Source organism: Carassius carassius, chromosome 7 (assembly GCF_963082965.1).
Source record: "Carassius carassius chromosome 7, fCarCar2.1, whole genome shotgun sequence".
NCBI classification, from domain to species: domain Eukaryota; kingdom Metazoa; phylum Chordata; class Actinopteri; order Cypriniformes; family Cyprinidae; genus Carassius; species Carassius carassius.
In genome coordinates, this window is record NC_081761.1 from 6,738,948 (window position 1) to 6,762,463 (window position 23,516).

At 35.2% G+C, this 23,516-nt stretch overlaps 2 protein-coding genes across 2 annotated transcripts in view; both read right to left on the reverse strand.

The window, feature by feature from the left end:
* Positions 1–9,181, reverse strand: part of LOC132143438 (lysosomal alpha-glucosidase-like) — a 128,539-nt gene extending 119,358 nt beyond the window's left edge. Inside the window, exon 1 of the mRNA XM_059553641.1 lies at positions 9,170–9,181. The gene's annotated coding sequence lies outside the window, so the exon portion shown is untranslated. The remainder of the gene's footprint in view (positions 1–9,169) is intronic.
* Positions 4,590–23,516, reverse strand: part of LOC132143439 (mitotic spindle assembly checkpoint protein MAD1-like) — a 71,249-nt gene continuing 52,322 nt past the window's right edge. The window contains exon 17 of the mRNA XM_059553643.1: positions 4,590–4,816. Within this exon, the coding sequence (XP_059409626.1) occupies positions 4,655–4,816 (162 nt within the window). The 3' untranslated portion in view covers positions 4,590–4,654. The remainder of the gene's footprint in view (positions 4,817–23,516) is intronic.

Genomic DNA, 23,516 nt, shown 5'->3' on the forward strand with positions numbered 1-23,516 from the left:
CTGCAGTGAACTCGCCCACAACAGAGCCGGAAGAGAAGACAAAGCTGAACAAAGTCGTAGTTTTTGCTATTTTTGGAACAAAATATATTTTCGATGCTTCAAAATATTCTATTTTGATGATGTTTTTCTTACCTTTCTGGACATGGACAGTATACCGTACACACAGTTTCAATGGAGGGACTGAGAGCTCTCGGACTAAATCTAAAATATCTTAAACTGTGTTCCAAAGATAAATGGAGATCTCACTGGTTTGGAACGACATGAGGGTGTCATTAATGACATAATTTTCCTTTTTGGGTGAACTAACCCTTTAATTTGTGGAAGGATGAATTATAATAATAACTTTTAAAACCTTTTCAAGACCCACAGAAACACTGTTTCGCGAACACATGCCAAACAACAATGTCTAGTCATCACTATATTCACATATCACACATATTCAAAATATAGCACACCTCTCATACCTAATTGCTAAAATTAAGCATTTCATTCCTTTGTAAGAATATCCTCACTAATCGCTGCAAAAGTCTTTCATTTCATTATTTTAATCTGCATCAAATGCCTACAACTGATTCCTTTAAGCTTCCTAAACTATTCCCGGCATAAAATCCTCACACAAGACAGTCTGTCCATTAATAAATGACAGTAGACCTGAGGGGAAAAGAGAAATGAACAGTGAGCGCTGAACAAAAGATTTCAAGAATGAGCTGGAATAATAGAGATTTGCAGTGTAATGGCTCATTTTCACTCACAGTAGTATTCATTCACTCTCTGGATCCATTCATATGTGTGGACAAAATCAATCATACTATATTGTTATCATAAAAATGCCATACTTGCGTTTGTGTTATAGAGTGATCAAAAAAAGAAAAGAAAAAAAAAGGGGTCTTGAAGGTCAGCGCACTTTCACTTCTGTAATGCATTTGAAATACTGAATATCCACTGGCATTACAAGAGAAATGTACAGATCCATCTCTTCATTCATCCATCTAAAATAATGTTTGTGTGTATATAGTATTTTTTTTCTTTTGAATGGCTCTTAATTTTATATATATACAAAACCGTAATATTGTGAAATATTCTTACAATTTAAAAGAATGGTTTTCTATTAGAATATATTTTAAATTGTAATTTAATCCTGCGATACAAAGCTGATTTTTTCAGCTTCATTACTCCTCTTCAGTGTCACGTGGTCCTTCAGAAATTAATACTAATATGCTGATTTGCTGCTCAAGAAAAAAATATTTAACATCAATGTTGAAAACAGTTTAATATGTATATATATATTTTTAAACAGCCAATGGAAAGATGGTTTTGTTGCTGATCTACAAAATATCCAACAAGCAGGGGCTGACTCGAATACCAAAAAAACTATTTCTATCCTTGACATTTCGAAGATCATGAGAAATACATCGATGTAAACTTTCAGCTGTTTTGAAAGATATACGATCACATTACGGATGTGGTACAGATTCCTTTAGAAACCTCTAACGTCATTTCATTGGATATAATCTTTGAGTCGGACAGAGAGTGATTCTGTACAGTCAGACAATAAAGCCCTGCAGAAGAGAGGGTGAAGGAAATGGTAAACAGATCAAAAAGAACGACAGAAAGGCAGAAAAATGAAGGATGAAGAAAATTCCTTCTGGGGCTCTGTAATCTTTTTAGGGTGCCTCTAACACCGCTTCAAACCACTTCTGGAACATGGTGAACCGCCACGATTGGCTAGCCGAGCTTATGAAAGCTAATGTGATTGTGGACTAGTGATCTAACATTACTTTGTGTGTATGTTGGGAGAGATAGAGATAAAAAAAAAAAGAGGTTGAGTGTGGAGGATTTATGGCTGCTAATATAATCACAAGTACTGTTATCTAGTTGTAGGCCATTTTCTGTAAGCCTAGGAGGAATCAAATACAGCAAAAGCCTCTACCCACTATTATATAGAAAGATAAGTGAGATCCAAAAGCAAACAGGCAGACTTTCTAGTCACTGCATTAATCTTTATTTTACCAAAATCCTATTCTGTCTTCGAGCTGCACTAGTTAAAAATACCCTAACGCAGCAAGCCTGTTCAAATCAACCACTTATCACACACACAGTTTGAGTGACAGGGGATGTGTCTATCCAGGGAACCTGTCTCTGTCTGCTTCAATGCTCATCTCTGTGGCAATGCAAGAGGGAGCGACCCAGTGTGACACTCACTCTAGTTTCAAATGCCATGGCAAACTAAGAACAGATAAGGCACACAATAGAGAGATATCGCCAGTCTCATCGGTGCAACCAGCAAACCTCTATGAAGAAACACACGGACGCTTGACAGGTGGACAATTTTCCCAGCATGGGAGACCACATGTTGGGGAACAGTTTCTGACCTTTTTTTTTGGTCTCAAAAGATAATTAGCATGAAATACAGTAAATGTTGACATACTGTACATGGTAGTACAATAGTAAGGAGACTGGAACACTTTATGCTGCTTATGTTTCATTTTCATGTTTTTGTATTTAAAAAAAAAATGGTGGTACCCATTGATATCTACATACAAAAAGAATTGTTGAAAATACAGTGACCCTAAAAAGAATATTGATACTTAATCAAAACTTTAGCATTAGATGACAAAATACAACACTAAGCAAAAAATTGTCCAAAAATTATATGTAGAAACAGAATGATACTATAATATACATGTTATATAAAAAGCTAAACTTCAATAAGAAATTAATCATTTATATAGCCTAACATTAAAATGTGCACAGTTAAATACAATTTGTAACCTATTCCTGGAGCTAACATTTTTCTCAATACTAAAACACTAAGAAAAAAATAAATGGTAACACTTTACTTAAAGCCTTTATGTAAAATGCATTATAAAAGTAGTTTTAATGCATTAATTATGCCTTAATGCACCTTATAATGTATTGCAACATCTCATGGATGATTGTAACAAAAGTTAATGCATTAAAACACTTATCAATTTATTGTTACACTAATTACTTGTTTAATTATTTACGACAAGATATAATGTATTACAACGCACTTTACAATGCATTATTCATAAAGGCTGTAAGAAAAGTGTATTCAAAGAAATCTATAAAATCTTAAAGAAGGACAATGGCATCAATACTACAAATGAATAATCTCACACGGTTCTCAACTGAATAGAAACGTTTGGATTTTTAATTAAAGACATCTCTCCTCAGAGTCCATATGTTTTAGTTTTTTGCAGTGTCGTTGTTTGGTATAAAGCTTCTCAAATATTCATTTTTTATCTATTTACAGCTCCTCATTAGCATATATAGCCTTTTCCACCCCAAAGCTATGAATTATATAAAGACCGATCATAAAAAACAAAAACGTTCATAAATAACCAATGAGGGGCCACCTTATTTGACTCCAGATGATAAATGATAAAAAAATTGTGTGATGAGAGAGGAAATGGGTATCAAAGAAGTAAAGGGGATTTGGGGACTTAAAGGCCAAAGATGCATGACTCAATGAACTGTTAAACAAATGATAGCAAATAAAGAAGCAAAAAAGTAAGAGAAAGTGTGAAAACAACAGAGAATAAAATTGACAGAGCAGTGCCAGCTTGAGAATGTGTGCATTGTAGCTGTTTTTCTGAATTGATTTTGCCAGCCAAAGACTGAGTTTGCATATAACAGGAACAGCTAACAGCAGGGACATTGCATAAGCAATGTATTCTCTGGCATGAGAAGAAAGCAGAGATGCTGGCCAAGGCCTCTGCGCGCTACCTGAAACCACGGATGCAGGATGAGGGTAACATTCTTTGCTAATAGCTTTGGCACAGTGGCACTTTCCATCGCTAGTGCGACAGATTTGAGACGAAATTCATCTGAAAGCAGTCCGAGTCATATCAGATTCAAATTAATGTGTGCAGGATATGAAACTGTGGCATTTTATGTGGCATTCAAATAAAGACAGTAGAAAGAAAGGGAGAAAAAAAAAAGTAATAATTGCTGCCAGCTAAAACGGCCAGGGAATTTAAATACTCACACATCCACTAGGATTTGGTGCCAAATTGTACAAAGCAAACGTTTAAAAGACATAAAACTTGTATCCGAGCTTCCAGGCAACTATTGTGGTTTCAATGGGCATATTAGTTTATCCTCAATTCAATGAGGAATTGATAACAATAACAATCACTAGGTTATTTGAGTTGTTTGAAGTAAAACACAACAAGAAGCTTCTAACTGAATCATTAAATCACTTCAACTCAGACAATGTTTTGAAATCCATCAGAACTCAATACGAACAATAGACTGGAAAGTTTAATACATCTTTATTTTTTTCTTCAATACATGCACAAACTGCCATGAAAGAAGTTTTTAAGAAAAAGACTGCACATGTTTCTTTTGCATACCTGTTAACCTTTTCTTAAACACAGTGTGGGCTCACAGCATTAAAGGTAAAGAAAAATACACAGTAATCACTATCCTACTCAAATGCTGCCATATAGATTGTCATGCTTTGATGACCTTTAACTATAAATTGCTTAATCTGTAAAAAAATGCTAATTAAAAATGATCAGCTTGTCACACCCAGGAGTTCTGTGAACTCCTGTGAACTGTCAGTGTCTTTCGGTGTGTGTGAGAGAGAGTTCCCTGAATAGTGTGTAGTTGAGCAATGACAGGTAAATCAGGTGACAGTCTGGCGGCTGAACAGCTCAATGGTGACCGCGCTGAGGAACACTGGGATGCTCTTCTGATGGAAGAGATGCAAATCTACCAGTCCAGTTAGAGTGCGGGAAAAATCTGTCTCCAACAGCTGCATGCTGCCACTGCCCACTGAACCGGTAGACTGGAGATAGAGAGAGAGACAGAGAGAGAGAGAGAGAGAGAGAGAGAGAGAGAAAGAGGGGAGAGAGGTCTGTTTAAACATTTGTAACATGACAGAGACTACAAACAAATCAAAGTAGCATTCACCACACAAAACAACTTCAACTGCAAAGAGAGAGTAACAAACAAAAAAGTTGAACTAACAAAAAGTTAACAAGTTTAAATCAAACAAAACATCACAAACAGTCAAACAAACTACTATCGGTGGCTAACTAGGTCACTTCCTAACTAGCTAACAGCCAATGGCTCATAATTAAAATACACTTAACTAACTAGTCATTTGGGTTTATATAAAGCTGTGATAATACTCTACGAGTAAGTAGAAGACACAAACCAACAAAATGCTGCAATAACTAGTTACGGTCACTAACTACTAACGAAGTAACAAGTCAAACACGGTTTATGTCAAAATGTCAGTAATGAAAAATCAGAGTAAGTGATAGACACAAACCAGTTTACTAGTTGACACACCATAGTTAAAACAGGAACCAAGTGACAGAACTAACTAAAACTAATTAACATTCACCAAGTCAACTTTCAGGTAATTATAAGCTCTGACTAAGAGAAAGAGAAAACAACAAACTACTTTATGACTATTAAAAAAAAAGTTTCTAACTAACTAACTAACTGGGAAGTAAGTAACAAAAGTTACTAAAATTAACTTTGATTCACCAAATCAAACATTGTTTGGGTTTATGTCAAGCTGTAAGTAATGATATGCACTTACTAAGAAATAAAAAAACAACAACTAATAGCTACTACTAACTAGTTAAATAAACTCAGTCACTAACAGAAACTAAGTAACAAAAGTCACTAAAACCTACTAATTAATATTCCCCAATTCAAACATGGTTTGTTTTTTGTCAAGCTGCAAATGAAAATTTATGTAAGCAGTAGACACACTAAAATGTTGTTTCCCCGTGTATACTAGTTAACTAGTGTCGTGTAGCCAGACCTACAGACTGACGGCTGAAAGTCTGGAATCCATGGCAGATTTCACTGGCTAAGGCCAGCCCATGAGGCCACTTGACCGTCATGTCAAACAACTAGGGCTGGGATAAACGATTATTTTTTAAACGATTAATCTAGCGATTATTTTTTCGATGCATCGATTAATCTAACGATTAATTTTTCAGACCGATTTGATTTCTTTATCTCCCCATTAATTGACTACTAACAATTTATACATGTTGATTTACATATCTGAATGAAAAAAACATCAATTCCTTAACATTGCAATATATCTTTATTGCTCTTAAAATTACAAAATAAAAGACTAACTAAGAATGCATTACTTTGCACTTGTATAGAGATAGCATTCAATAAAACCTTGAAACCTTGAACACATAGGGCCTAGCTTACTGGAAAAAGAAGTTCTTTCAGATGAAAATAACAACAACTTGATGTCTAGTATTCAATAAAAAAACGTCACCCAAAATACTTGTTTAGAGCAATTGAAAGAATACAGTATGTAAATGTAAACTTGAGGGCTTTAAGCTAATACAGAGAGTGCTTTTACAAAAAAAAAAAAAAAATTTACAGTGGGAGCCAGCAGCCTGTCATGGAGAAAAAAAATCTCTGAATGCTCCACGTGAAACTTTGGCGTTCCGCCCTTTTTCTATCGTGTCTAATGATTTTGGTTAATATGCACAAAGGAGGGAGAGAGCAAGAAGCGCTTCGTGTTTGAAGACTGTGAGTGCGCGCGCAGCCGGGGCTCTCTCTCGTACGTGCCCTGTCACTGTCACTCACCGATCAAATAAGGCTTTGACAGCCGCCAAAAAAAAAGATCAATGCAGAAAAACCCCTGCATTGGTTATATAACGTTGGACAGAATGTTGATCCGGCCATCGCGTATATTCAGCGCACATAAGGTAAACGTTTTGCAAACGTTTTTTAGAGAAATAAAACTCTTTTGTGCCTATGTTTCAGACGTTCAATCAACGGTCCATGGGTGTGACGTTTGAGGCTGAGACTACTAGTTAACTGACTAACTAACCAACTAATAGCCTCTTCTAAACGGCTTGCATTGAGTAACAAAGTTTATATCAGACATGGAGTCATATCATCCTTTATAATATGAAGCCAAAAGCACAATAAAATGCTCTGTTTCTCTGTATACATACATCCCTCAAAAACTTCAAAGAAAAAAAAGCAGCGAGTCTGTGATTAATTGCTTGCCCAGAGTAGAACCAAAAGGGAGCCAACACAAAATGAGGGCATCAATGCACAATGGTGCTTTCCATGTCAAATCTTTTTAAGTCTGACCTCCATAAGGAGAAGTTAGCATCAAATATATTTTACATTTAGAGGGCTCGAAAAAAGAGGCCTCTCAGTAAAGATTTATTCTTTTTTGCAGTTTTCTGTGATTTATGAAGCACCATAATAGAATTCCTGCCTCATAACACCAAAGCACCCCCTCGACACCAGACCTTCTAATACCTGTCCCAGCAAACCGGGCGCATATGAAAATGCCTCTCCATTGTCTCCAACTTGGTTTTGTTTTCTATTTTCCCAGATCACATTTTAATAAAAGGTCAGCCGGTATTTTTACTGGTTTTGAGAGGGAGTTATTCAGATTGTGACCTTATCAATGTGTTTTTGTATTGCCACCGCCACAAAAGGGTGTTATGAACAATATTCAACCTTTCAGCTAACAACAAGTATGTGTTGATGTTAAAACCTTCCCTGAAGTCCACATGAGAGAAAAGACTGAAAGACTTTAATAAAATGAGGAGAAAAATGACTGACCTGGGGTACAGTTGGGCAAACTGACAATGGTAGAAGTTTTCAAATTAGTATCGTTTATATTGCTGCTTCTTCATCTTTCCATTCTCCACGGACACCCAGTTAGTTCGGCGTTCCCAACACTGTCAAGCTAGAATCCATAACTTCATGTATTGGCATCTCCTGCTGAGCTCTCTTTCTAGAGAATCAACTCCGTCAGTCTCAATTCCTCACTTCTAAGTGTTTGTAAAATGGAGCGTTTGAACGGAAGGGGTGTGAAGTGAATAATTATACCATTTTGCATTTGACCCAAACAGCTGTTTTCTCTCTAAGGATGTAAAAAGGGATGCATATTAACAGTTAATGCCATATTGTAGAGAAAGAAGGGGAGAAAAAGACAAACAGTAAGGGAAAAACAAAAATATGCTTGCCTAGACTTTGCACAAGTTGCATTTCTGTACTTGGAGTGACACCTGTAATGACTCGGCCTTCAGAAGCTTCCAGGGACCTACACTGTAACAGCCTATATATCTCCTGACAAATCCAGAAAGAATCACGCACACCACAAACACACCACCAACACAAATACCAAATAAATACACAGCCAAGAAAGTAAAAACGACTGGTCTCAGGAGGAGATTTTACAATATACATTCTATTCTTTTTCGTAAATGGGTCACACTTAGCTTCCTCCCGCCCGAAAACGGGCGAAGCCTTAAAATTGTACTTTACTTTTTCCCAGGATAACCAATCAAATATATTTTTGTTCTATAATGTTTTCTGATTATTATTTAGAATTTTTAGATTTTTTTATGATACTTTACATTAATTATATAATTTTTATGAGCTATTTTTCCATTAGAATTAATATATCATTTTTTATTTTATATTTATTTTTAAAAAAAAATTCAATAAATGCAGCATTTCACATCAAAATAGAGTGCCAGCCTAAAAAAAAAATGTTCCAGGAGAAGAACTTCATCTAGTGGCTTTAAAAAATAGCCACTTTTGTGTAATGTCCTGTACCAGCCTGTAGGCTGTCTATAGCTTCCTATATATCCTATGTAGAAAGGCTATTTGATTCCTTTTGTTGTTTTAGACATGATTTCTCTATCTTATTCGTTTTTTTTATTTAGATATACATTTAGATATTCTAAAAGATGATTACTTTATTTTCTTAAAAATGTTTAGATAAGTATCAGGTTTTGCATTATGATTACAATCAAACTATAGCATTTGGTTAGAAAGGGAACACAATGTGTGTGTGTGTGTGTGTGTGTGTGTGTGTGTGTGTGTGTGTGTGTGTGTGTGTGTATGTGTGAGTGAATGTGTGTGTGTGTGTGTGTTGCATTTGAGCGAGAGTCTCTTTTTGTATTTTTTATTTATTTATTTTTGCATATTCTCAAAATTTGCTGTTGCAGTCTTACCAGTCTCTCTCTTTCTCTCTCTCTCTCTCTCTCTCTCTCTCTCTGTGTGTGTGTGTGTGTGTGTGTGTGTGTGCATTTGAGCAAGTTTTTTTTTTCATTTATTGATTTTATGTGGAATATTCTACAAATTTGCTGTTGCAGTCGCCAGTTTATCTGTGTATGTGTGTGTGTTTTGGGTGCGTGGGTGTGTGTGTGTGTGTGTGGGGGGGGGATCTTATTTGCACTCTTGATGTTCTAGAGTGTCACCCCTTCATTGCTGTACACTTTTTTTCAGCACAGTTGCTGATCTGTAGCTTGTACCACCAAAAGTTTCTCTGAGTTTTCCTATTTTTTCGTATTTCCCATTCATTTCCTATGTCGCCCGTTTTCGGGCGGGAGGAAGCTAAGTGTGACTTTTTTTTTTACGACCCTTTAAAATATCAGAATCATCTCCTTGATTTTTGTGTGTGTTCATATAGGTAATACAACAAAAGTCACCAAGTTTCATACCCATCCGATGAAGCAAAAAAATTAAACATTTAAAAACGTTCAGGTTTTCGCCCGTTTTCGGGCGAAGAAGCCCAGAGGGTTAAGAATTTAAAATATCATACTGATCAGGTGTTTACATGACAATGTGAAGTTATACAGCTATTCAGTTGTTGCTACTGCATTGTAATAAAAAAATAAAATAAAAAAATAAAAAATAAGATCCAGTTTTCACTATAAAAAAAAACAATTAAATATGTATTTTTCCTCCTAATTTGCTGCTTATTAAGATAGTAAGGTAGCTGTTAAATTTAGGCATTGGGTAGGAATAGGAATGAAGAATATGGTCATGCAGAATGTGCTTTATAAGTACTAATAAACCGCCAATATGTTAATAATAGGCATGCTAATAAGCAACTAGTTAATAGTAAGAACTGGTCCGAATACTAAAGTCCTACCAAAAAATAGTACAGGTAAGTTGGAAGAACTTAAAATTAAATTAAATTACAAAACTTAAATTTATTTTTTAGTAAATGCAAGCCCAAATTCAAACTGAACTTGACTGAAAAAAAATCTTTAAAATGTATGGAAAATGTAGTTTTAAGAATAACCGCAAACACAATTGGTCCCAAATCAGCTTCATTAATTTAAATAATTACATTTTGGCTATTTTATTTATTTATTGAATAATATAGTATACAGTAATAGTACTATTTAATAGTATTTAGACATTTCTCATATTTAGGTTACAGGAAATTAGAAACACGAATCATATAAACTTAGCATCTAAATAAAATGCAGCCATAAAACATGCTAACAGTATATAAAAATGTGAATGTAACTATTTTCCTAGCACTTATGCCATGAATGTGAAATGTGGATAGAAAAAAACACATAAAAGGTTTATTGCCATTCTTGTTAGTGCCGTATCTAGAGCGAGTGCTTTATGATCTCCTAACTGAATGAGCATCAGCCAAGGGACTGCGGGAAGGACCGCCTCTCCAACTGGAGGAGAGGAGATGTAATTGAATAATCAGAAATATGCAAATGAAAAACAAAAAGGCTGCAATTTAAATGCAGATTTTGACATTTTACCTTGGATAAAAAAATAAAAAAAGGACAGCAGGATGAGTGGCAGAGTAAATATCAAGACCATTATCAAGGGTTTACTCAGACTATCCAGATTGTAGGACATTCGTATGTGCATTAAGTTCTCGTTAACTTCTGCCTGTCTGCCCATACACAAACATTTGATATTTACTAAGTCCTGCACCAAAGTAGAAAAAACCCCACTGTGATTCTCCTTAAATCGTTAAAACGTATCATCCCTATACACATATAGGTCTATTTATGTTTTCTGCTATATGCTTAATAGAGCATATAGAAATGAGAGTTACGGTACAGCAAACAGAAGACTTCACACACCATCTGTGAGAAACCAAACAAGAACAACATAAAACGCAGAGAAGAACATCCGTGGAAAAGAATTCAAGACAACGAGAGAAGAACAGATAATGGTTTCCTCACCAGTTAATCTAAACTTTCTTAAACTTAATTTATCATTTTAATTTACCATGAACAAAGTAGCTGGTGAAAATGTCTAAACAGTGTTTGTGGGCGAAGTCGTGGCCTAATGGTTAGAGAGTTTGACTCCTAACCCTAAGGTTGTGGGTTCGAGTCTCGGGCTGACAACACCACGACTGAGGTGCCCTTGAGCAAGGCACCGAACCCACAACTGCTCCCCGGGTGCCGCAGCATAAATGGCTGCCGACTGCTCCGGTGGGGGTGTGTGTGTGCACTTTGGATGGGTTAAATGCAGAGCACAAATTCTGAGTATGGAATTCGCTACTATATTCTTAATTTTCTTTTTCATCTTCTATGAAACTGTCAGAACTTCTCTTGTGTGATTTAAAGATGTTTTTTATTTGCATCTCTCAGTCACGACAGTTGAAACATTCTCTTGCCCGAATGTTTCTGTATCCTCAGTCTAAGCAAATTAAAATGCATCAGTACAAAGAGCTTGCTGTCCTCTTTTCCCATGATACTCCACCACACACAAACAACTTCTGCTGTCATGACTAACATGACGGCTGACATATGCTTTAAGAACGGAGAGAGAACTAGAAGGAATAAAAGCGAGCGTCGTTCTGGGAAACAATGTCAAATGGAATAGAACTCAAACTCTGTCAGGAAACTCTCCACAGGACAGACGTGATGGACAGAGATGATGTCTACTAGTTTAGGCATTCGATCTTCAATAGACTGCAGTCTCTAGGGATCAAATCAAACCCCATCCACTCAGAAGAGAGAGCTCACGCATGAGCACGCATGCACAACCTGTATGTTTAGCTGAATCTATAAACATGTTTCAAATGGATGAGATATTATAGACATGTCAAATCGTTGAAATCACACTTATATGGATTTTTTTGCAAAAAAAAAGGATTATTAAAATGAGAAGGTTAGCAGGTTACCTGACATATGCAAATAGGACAGAAAATGGCACATTTTCTATTCAGTCTTCCCACATTTTGACCAATTAATTTCCATAAGGACTTTTGTACCTTGTATAGATATTCTTGAAGAGCAAATAGATGAAAGACTTTATAGCTGAGCATAAAAAAGGATAAATACATTAGAAAAAACATTAAAAAAAGCTTACTGATCCCAAACTTTTAAAGGGCAGTGTACACACACACACACACACACACACACACACACACTTATTAAATAAAAAATACTTCTGCATCTGCAAAGTGACTAAATGTAAATGTAATAGACATACATAAATTGTACAACTCACTATATACAGTTTCAATAAATAAATATTAACTATAGAAATTTCCATAAATAATTAAAATATTACATATATTGAAACTGGATTTTTTTTGTCAAATATATATGTTTAGTAATCACAGATTGTTTGATTCTACATATACTTTTTTTTCTTTCTAATTTTAGGTATATGATGGCATACAGATGACCTAAAAAGCAAATATAAAGATTTCAAAAGTTCCATAAATTTAACTATGATTTCATGGGGTGTTTAAGTCTACATATTCCACATGTATGACATCAAAAGCTAAGGAAAGCAATAAATATAAAAATCACTGGTGTGTTAGAAAAAGTTCAAGGCACCACAGTGGATCCATGAAATTATTTCAGAGTTCAAGCTGTGAATGCAAATGTTATTGGCCAATACAGGACAGAAAGTAGTTCAGTCTGAGAAAGAGAAACTCGTCCAAAACACAGCAGTAGCGAACCTGATTAAACAGTCCACAACAGTGTCTTGACTGTGCCCTTCACTTCTTCAAATCAACTGCACAGACAGGGCCCGAAATGAACTTTGCCACAGCTGCTAATGGTGGGTGAGTTGATCAAATTTACCAGCCGTTATTACTTCCTACTTGTCATAAAAATGTAGTTTGCACTTTAAAAAAATTTTTTTAATAATAAAAAAAAGTGTCTGCATGCTGTTTGTTATCTTTCTCTCCCTTTTTTTGACACTTAACACTTTTTTTTTTAAATGTTATATATGACATATGTTACCACATGGAGATGAAGATCTTAAAGATTCCTCTGACAGAGGCAGGGTTGCAAATTTGATTTGATGACCAAAGTTATATAACATTTGCAATAAAAGTTGCATTAACTGATTTTTGCAGGACACTTGCAAATTCATCTACATCCATTAAAGCGATTTTATCTTTTGCAGCTCATCTCCAAAATCTATACACTACTTAAGACCCTAAAAAATAGATGTTCCAACTCAAAAGTGCAGCTGCTCATTAGCAAATGATCCAGGGAATGATTTAAAAAAGAAAATGTATTGACCCTGCAAGTGAACTTTACGCCTTTGTTTTATTTTTTATTGATACATAGTCATAAATTAGATCATGTACTGTTACCAGTTCTCTGAAGTTCCCTCACTATGTGCTCACTTGCAAACATATTCTTGATTTCACTCTCATTAATAGCTCATCAGTGAGTTTAATCAGTGAGTCCATCAAAAGGTGTAATCATCCCCTGATTGGACGAGAGGAAACGGCAGAACGCTGATCAAAACATGCACAGAGACACCTGCCGTTCCAACGTCGACAATCAATGTGGCGCTACTGTTACCATGGAGATTATCAAAGCAGGAATCTTCGTCATCATAACTTTTGAGGTTAAAGCGAGACATTGCACCAGCAAAGGTTAACACAGGGACACATTTAACTGTCAGTGTGTGTCGGCTCAGAGGATGACATTTGTGAAGCCATTATAAAGGCTATGTGGATGCTTAACATAATGAATACAGGTCAGAGCTTGGGACACAGCAATCTGCTATGAACTTTAAGTAAATTCTAGTCTTATTTAAATAGAAAACTGTTTTTAATTCAGCATCAAAAGGTACATTTCAAATATTACACATTAATGCCAATAATTTTCTCATATATACAAATGACTATTTCTCATACATACTTGCATTTAGGGATTTGTTCAAATCACAGCAACTTGCCAAATAAGTAAATATTTACACACAAAATATTTATATGAGACAAAGCTGCTGCAAAGAAAAACAGTTCAAACAGTTTTGAGTCTAGACAAAGTTCAGACAAGATGGAAATTGTAGGGCATAGAGTCATATCACTAATTACACAGCCTTTGACCACAGAAATTAAGACAAGGGCAGAAAATGCTATCTAACCTATTTAATATTTTGAATCCATTACAGTGTACAAAAGGATCATTCTAGTAAGAAGACAAACGCTTCACCAATAATACTGCAGGGCAGATACAGAATTAATATGGAAGTCCTCTGGTGTCATTTTACAGTAAATACATTTGATAACTGAGGCGCAAGATGATAGCAGCTGCATTTGGATGAAAGTAGAAAGAATGTGGTGGTGTGATATGAGAGATGTAACGGAAGTGCCGGCCTGAAACACCCAGAAGAGTAGTACAGTATGTTACTCAGAATCGCTAATGAATACGGTTAATATTGATATCGGGGAATAACTCACTTATGGTGCGAATGACCAATCAGAATCAAGCATTCTAGATAGCCATGTAATAAAACTGGCAACAGCCTACAAACAGAGCAGAAAACCCTAGCAATGCCCTGGTAACCAGAATCGTGGTGGGAAGTTTAGCTCAGGCAAGCACTACTCACTTTTTCATCAAATAATGCACAAATCAAGTTATATTTCAGTGGTTACAGAGAGACACACATATTTTTGCCCCACCCCCCCATCCTTCCCCCCACGCCTTGCACATTTAATTCCCTGATGTGACTCAAATGGGCAGACAGGGCTTTGAGGAGTTTAAAAAGTGGACTTGATGCTATGTTCCAATAACACCCACGCAAAAGCATATTTTCACCATGAACAGAGTGAGAGCTCTCACGACCAATGCGCTCTTATGCTAAACATCGCAACGAACAAAGAATGTATTGTCAAAGCTGCACAATGACTATGGTGCACACTGTGTGCTGGGAATAGACCGTCCACTAAAATTATAAGCACGCTAGACAGCATTGAGCCTTTTCAGCTCCATTCAGTTTATGTTTTCATCCCACTAGAGACATACAGGGTGACTTAAATATCACAGATAAAAGGAAATTTAGACTTTTTTCATATCCATGCTTTGAAAGTAAATATTTTATTGGGGACAAGATGTTAGAGGATGAAATTAATGAAATATTATGCGAAAACAGAAGCTGTATGGTACTAACCAAATGTACCCACCATCAAAGCACAGAGACACTAATTACAGCAAAGATGAGAGAATACAGAGTATATAGTCTTCCTTTGATGGAACGGTCCATGTTATTGCTATTCTCATGAAAAATGCAAAAGTAATATAGAACTGGATTTTCAGTTTCAGAGAAAAAGCTTGCCGCAGTGATGATAAGGTGTTCTACATGGTTGCTGATGTGATGCAATGCAGTTGACAAGCCATTCCAAATGGTAACTTTAACACTGTTTACAGTTGGTTTACGTTCTAAGTTATTTTCTATTATATTTAAGGGATAATGCACGGCTAGCTGTGCATTAAATGATTTTAATGCACAAAGTGGAGACCAAGAACCTGCATGGTTGCCTTGGCAAAGTGGATTAAAATTGTTAAATGGACAGCTAGCCATGCATTATCCAGGTTATACCATGGTTATTTGACAGCATTGACATTTCACTATTTTGATAACACCGTATACCGTAATAAAAGAATAAGCAACATAATTGCAACATGAAAATTTAAACCGCCTTATCCCTACATATACCACGGTATAAATTGAAAATATAATATACAATATTGTACATCAAAGCTAACATTAAAAATATATATATTGAACAGTAACCCAGTTTAAACTAGTTAAAAGATTGTGACATCATTCTTTACTGGTTCACGATTCCTACTTTATTCCTCTTTTAATTGTGACCATTGATTGAGTATTTTCTCTGCCTGGTGCCCTGTTGAGATGACTCAGCAGGGAAACAGGCTGATTGGTTTTGCGTCTGAGAAACTTCTGATTACTACTGGAGCTGAAAACATAGCTGAGGGCAGCAATCACAGTGACCAACCTGGCCTGACAATAACTGAAACCAAGTTAAGAGACGATAAGAGAGAATGGCAACGTAACTGCAAAACACTGCTGGGCAATGAAGCGGATGCTTCCATAGGTGGTGGGTATTTTCAGATAAACACCGGAGAGCTCAAATTAAACTGCCAGATACTGTGATTGAGGGTTATGGTTAAATCTATGTGTGTGTGTGTGTGTGTGTCTGCAAATCGAAACTTTGCAGTTATTTTCATGTCAAATCCCTGTCAAAAAGTGGCTTCGAGCTTGTCAGATTTTACCAGCAAAACAAAATTGAGTATGCATAATTATGGACATGTATTTGTTCTGTTTCTGAACCGTTTATTCACGCTTAAATTATAATTACATGAATGTGGTTAAAGACTGCTACTCTCATGTTGACATGGCATGTAAACTGTTGAAACATGGCATTTAGAAGATCTTTGAAGGAAAATCGATTTACGGGATTTACGGGCAAATAAAACTTAAATAGGAGTCCTTTGGGACAGTTTTTTCACTTGACAAAATATTAATGAGTTCATTCTATGATCATGAATGATTTAACCTCTGAACAAGAGGGATATTTGCATTTTTTACAGTAGCGGAAAAAGCGATCCCACTACAAAAACTGATCTAAAGCCTCAATCTTTTATTCAAAATGTTTTTGAATAAGATCATGTTGTCAAAGATTACTCATACTTTATTTAATCTCTAAGTAAATACAGTAAAAAATAAACAAATAAGCATTTTAAATGCTACAAGTGAATTTGGGCATTAAAATATCTTATACCATGGTCTGTCTGAATTCGCAATTCTGATTGGCTGGCAGGTATGCATTTAACGCTCTTTAATGTCAGTTTAATCAATGTCCTTTATTAATGTGCTGCTTTAATTGATGCACACAAACCCAAACACAGATCACTCACACACACAAACAGAGAGAGAGAGAGAGAGAGAGAGAGAGAGAGAGAGAGAGAGAGAGAGAGAGAGAGAGAGAGCACAGACAAAGGTAATGCGCACACGCAACTGTCATCTCTCTCGATCGATTGATAATTAATTCAAATGAATGCTATTATTCATTCAAATAAATTTGATCTTACCACACGATTTCATTTCTAAGTCTGATTTGAAGCAGGAAGAATTCTAGTGCTAACGAGCCGTAACTGACAAAAACAACCATAAGTTTTACTCTTCCGGTCAAATTCTGCGCTGCAAAACATCATTAACAGCTTTGACTTGTAAATGCTGGCAAATGACCAAGGTATAAGTGGGATGATGCAAGGCATGTGCATTAAACGATTTTAATTTACGATGTCGAGGCCAAGGACCATGGTTGCCTCCAAGAAGTATCCCTTACATAATGTACAGTAAAAAAAAAAAAAAAAAAAATTAAAATGGCTTGATATCTGTTTTAGATATCCATATTCCCTCAATCAATAAAAACGATTTTATCTGCAGGAGTCGCCCACAACTACAATTAACAGCTGGACTGAAGTGTGCTTCAGTTACTGTATTGAGTCACAGCAAAGCCTAATAATGCAGTAAACCAAAAGGGCTTTGAAGAAAATATATACCCGCAACATTTGGTTGACTCCCTTCACGGCCACACTGAGAGGATAACAAGGTTTCATTATATAAAGAAAATGGACAATAAGAGGACAAAATCTGTTCTAAACAATTAACCCGAAGTATTAGCTAAACTTCGGAGAGTAACTCGCCCTGCACCATTTGTCCAAGAGACCTGAACAGGATCTCATTTAGTGTGGCTCGATGAGAGGAGTGCCTTAACTTTTCTAAGTTACTGAACTAGCAAACAATAAAATAGGTGACTAAAAAGTCATACAGATAGTGAAGAACATAACCTTATAACAATGCAGTACACCGTTTTACACAGCTTATTATAACCATTCTGCACTGTAATAATAATGAACACCAATATCTGTAAAAATAAAAACTGATAAGATAAACTCATGCAAAATGCACTTATTAGGATTAAAAACTTTTTTCATTTTTGTGTCCCCTGTGAGTATTTTCTAAAATCATGATTTACAGTAACTGATGAAAGTAATGAAAGAAAAGCTCAGAGCAGTATTACCATCAACTCTAATTAAAAACTTTACTCACATCTGCTGAAACTATTAACCATGGTTAAATCTGAAACTAATGAACAGAGAGACAGCAGTTGTCTCCAAAGTTTAACTTCAAGGCTCATTGATCTGAATTCAACTGACAAAGAAAAAAAAAAGTTTTTTAATGCTTTGAACATAGTCATTTGTTTATATGTTTTATGAAGCATTTCATGCATATTTCTTTGTCTGTTAATAGCACTCAATCCCAACATGCTTTGCTTAAAATTACAATCAATGCGTCACAACTGACAGATTACAACACATTAGAAAACACCATAAAATCTTATTGGAGTGTTTGTGTGTGAACAGTAACATCTGAATGTCTGCGATTGTGTGTGTGCCTGTGTGTAACTCAAGGTTAACAGATATTGACAGTGAATTATCTTCAGCAGAAGGGTCGCAGGTGGCTTCAACAGGCCTAATTTCACAGGCAAAGACCAAACACATACACAACTACTAGACTGCCTTATTCATATGATAGCAAGCTGCTAAAAAGCTGAATTGAATGCTTTATTAAAAGCACTGCTATACTACAGAAATATAGCAATTTCAAAGTCAAGTACAAGAATTTATCTCAAGTTAAAGCAATTGATTAAATACTTAAGCATACTTAAATTTAAAAGTATGTCAGAAATAGCTAAGACAAGCCCTAATTCCTCTAACTGCTCTTAAATTCCTTCGTTCAAGTCAACAGTTCTGGGATCTGGTTCTCTCAAGGTAATATAATTACACACTTGCTCTTGTAGTTATTAATTTCCTGAAGAGGTGATTAGCAATTAGTTTCATTTAGGCAATTGAAAAGTCAGTGTGCTCTTTAAGAATATGTAGCCTTCAATGACGGTTCTCAACTTTATGAGGGAGAAAGTGGCATGAACAAACTCTTTATCTACTTGTGAAAACCTACATTAATGTAATAATTTGGGACACTTTCCAAATGTCATTTAACCGTACTGAAGAGTGGGCTGTGTGGGTTTTTGCTAGTGTCATTCTGTTGCCAATACAAATTATTCCAGGATTCTTTCTATGAACTGAATATTTAGAAACCTTAAAAAAAAAAAAAGTTGAGAATCATTGGAGAATCCATGTAATTTATGTTTCAAACAAAAAATGCACATAAATGATAAAAAAAAACTAACACAATCCCATTCCAAAGTGTTATTTTAAAACACAATACACACATTTTATTAAATTTGATAGGAAAGTGTTAAATATTCAGTACATTTACAATTGATACAAGCTTTTTTCATGCCTCCAGTTGCATAAAGCAATTGAAGTGAAATACTGAAGCCAGAAATCATTAGGAATGCAAGCACGTTGGCATTACATATGCTTCCTTAATCAGTATTTCAACAGTGGTGAAAATTATTACAGATAAATGTTTCATTAGTACGACGCCAAAAAAAAAAATTAAATAACATTAACCTACTGAAGCGCTGAAAATCCAGTTAATCCCACATTCTCTGTCCCATTTTGGCACCCCGTTTTGCATGTAATAACATCTGGAAGTGCTGCTATATGATCATGCAAAAACGGATTGCATTTCAGTCTCGGTTCTCCAGGATGTTAAGAAGTAATCTTTTTTCTCTTAGAGAGCTGCAAAGTGCAGACTAGTTTACATATTCTTAACGTTTGGAGTAATGTCACACTTTTTTCTGTATGGAATGTACCTCTGCACTTCTACTTCTTAGACGGACAGCCTGATAGATAGACACTTTATACATCCCCAAGGGGACATTCAGTACACCCAGGCAAACTGTGACAAAGAGTAGGGCACCAGAGTCCCTTATTCATTGCCGTCATTTAAAGCATGAGTGCAAATGCTGAGTCATCATAGAGTTTGATGAAAAGTGTTTATGTGAATATCAATCAATTATTGATGTCATGACACACCCGCTAGCTTTTTTTAAACTACTTTAAAACAGAACAGCTGTGGACTCTGTATTCAAGCATAAAATATAGGCTGCAGCATGCAGACACAAACTAAATTTGGCAATTTAACAACCTTATTTATTTTAACAAAATTCATCAGACCTGCACAGAAAATCCCATGAATGTTCTTACAATTTAAATTAAATGTAAAAATTACACGTTTTTTTTTTTTGTCGTTTTTTTTTTTTTTCAGATTAATACATTTTCTATTCAGTTAACGACCTCAGAAATAACCAAAACATAGTTATTTAAACTTTTTAACAATAAATAAAAAATGACTACGCACCGATTAAAAGTTCAAAAGATATTTAATTCTCATTAAAACGTTATTGATTGCTTGAGACATTAACGATAATTTTTAATTCTGCATCTCCTCATTTTCAGGTGAAAGAATTCCAAAAGTTCAATCAGTTCTGGGGAAAACAATACTCACAAAGAGCATTAAACACACACACATACAAATATAAATATAATAGACTGATTGCAAAGTGCTTCAGTGTCAAAACAGAAAGCTTGTAATAAATGTGTGGTTGTACATGTGTCACTATTAAATTAAACTTTAAAACATTTTCCACCAAAAAAGGTGGCACGTCCAGTGCCTGACCTTTGATTTCAAAAAGTTTCTACATAAGCGGACAACAAATAAACATGCTGCATCAGAATCTGAGTTATAGAAGACATTTCAGAAAATTACTTTGCAAATTAATGTGTTTGCATAAAAATTCTGAATCACTTTTGATGCAACACTCAAAATTCTTTTTATACACAGAAAAAAAATTGACAGTAATTGGACAAGTTTAGTCACATCTGCCATTTTTGGTGGCGATAGCTTTGTTAAATACAATGATTGCCATCTACTTTTGTTGAACCAGCTGTTATTCCACCCCACAGCCATTTTTATAAAGTTGAAACAATAGTTTTTGACTGGAAACCGGCTTTGGCACCAAATTGTTGAAAGGCACTGGAGAGGATTAATTGAGATTGAATGCACTGAAGTGTTGCAGCCTTGATTTAATGTTAGAAGCTGACAGTTAAGGGATTGTCCATTTTTCTATGTTAAAAACAGCAAATATCTAATCTCTCATTTAACACTGAACAAATGTTTTTGCTTTTTAACATTTAGGAAGCCATGTAAATGTGTTGTCAAGTTTTAGAAGAGCTGAAAGCTACACAAATGCAAAACGAGGAAGATATTCAATGACTTTAACAGATTCCCAAAATAATGTTCAGGACAATGAGACATTTTGACAAGGGGGAATAAAAAATCTGTGCCTCTCATTATCTTTCCTCCATCTCAGACAGAAACAGGGAAGAATTTCAAAGCTGTTCTTTAGTTCTTTAGGGATCAAATCATTACATAACTAAAGCATTGCTCTAGTGTACTTGCCTAATATTTGGGGGAAGCGGAGAGACCAGCATTTCACTCATTTATCTTCAAGTACCTATTCTTTAAAAAAATCCAATGGCGATTATATTGAAAAAGAGAATAATGAACCATCTTTCCTAAACACAGTGCAGATAATGCTGATCAAATTTCAGACATTTTTGTGAAGACTGTGACACATTCTCAAGGCTCTTTATAGAGTTTCAGTAATATTGTGCCCAATTAATTGACCATAACAGTTTGCCAAACGAATGACTACAACTTCTTAGATTAATAGTTTCTTCCTTGACTGGTCGCAACTGAAAAGCTATTAGTGCTCTCTAGTAAGCAAACAGAACTAGTTTGCTCCTAAATGGAACTTCTTCATAAAACAAAACAAAAAAACAAGTGTCTTAACTTTTTAACTTGATATGTATAATTTGTGCATCAATATTAAAGCACCAGAGATGGGCAGCATTTCAATTAAATGTATTTGAAATACATATTTAATTACTAAATACATATTTTGTAATTTGTATTTTGCTGGACTGAAAAAAAAGCAATGTGTAATTAAATACTTTGAGTGAGAGTATTTTGTATTTGAAATACTAAAAAAAAAACAACCAAGTATAGTTAATTTTTTTCTCAGATAATAATATCTTTCTTCACACACACAAAACACTATTTATACATGCATTTATTTAACATGCTTCTTATTTACATATCCTTGCATTTTTACATAACACACCAGCACACACAAATACCATATAACTTTTATTTTGTATACAATGTTCTTTCAAAAAATTATATATTATTTCCTTTTTACTTATTCTATTTTTATTTTCTGTATCTTGTCACTGTCATTGATGGAGTACTTTAACAATGTCTTTCCTACCGTTCTGGGCTGGGAATGTGTAAGTTGCATTGGTGCCTATGGAGGGATTTCATCAGAAAGATGAAGAAAGGTCTTACAGGTGTGAAATGATTTAGGTAATATCCGAGGGAAACTGTCATTACAGTATAATTTTACTGAACCTCATCGGTCAACATGATGTTGATGAATCTCACTGTTGCTCACTGGCATTACTACAGAGATAAGTTACTGACCACAGCTCACTTAACAGCCACTTGTGTCATTAATAACAAGGGTTTCTGTATTCTACATGGAGGCCTTTAACAGCTAATTACATGCATTTTAATTAAAGTCATGGCCTAGTAGTTAGAGAGTTTGACTCCTAACCCTAAGGTTGTAGGTTCGAGTCTCGGGCCAGCAATACCACGACTGAGGTGCCCTTGAGCAAAGCACTGAACCCCCAACTGCTCCCCGGGCGCCGCAGCATAAATGGCTGCCCACTGCTCTGGGTGTGTGTTCACGGTGTGTGTGTGTGTGTGTGTTCACTACTGTGTGTGTGCACTTTGGATGGGTTAAAAGCAGACCAGGAATCCTGAGTATGGGTCACCATACTTGGCTGTTTGTCACTTTGTTAAATACATCTGATGTGCTTGTATTTGTAATTTGTAACTGAACACTTTTTGATGTAATTGTCTCTGCAAAGCGACACAGTGTTTACATTCTTCAGGGAAATCAGCCTACAAACTTGCTTAAGTCTCTTCACATTAAACTGGGATATAATTAGTATTTTACATCAATTTAACAAAAAAAACTCCCACACTTCAACTTTAATAAAGGTGCTTAAATTACTCATTGGGCTTCAGTTGTGACCTGTCTTTTGCATTAAGAAAAAAAAAAGATATTTAATTAAAGATACAGATTAAATATATTTCTTTTCACTTTTCAGTCAGTTTTAACACTCAAGCACATTCACACAGAGAGAAGTATTGGAGTGCTTCAGATGAATCAACTTGTGCTGTACTGTAGACACTTCTTTCAGACATTCTTGACTGACTTTTAAATAAAGTCTAAACACTATCATCTTAAAAATGCTTACAATGAGTAAATAAACAATCAGATGAAATCATCTGATAATCAAATCCAACATTAAAAAATAAAAAAAATAACGCTAAACCAGCAAGACAATCAGAAGTGGCTACATACATAGAATGTA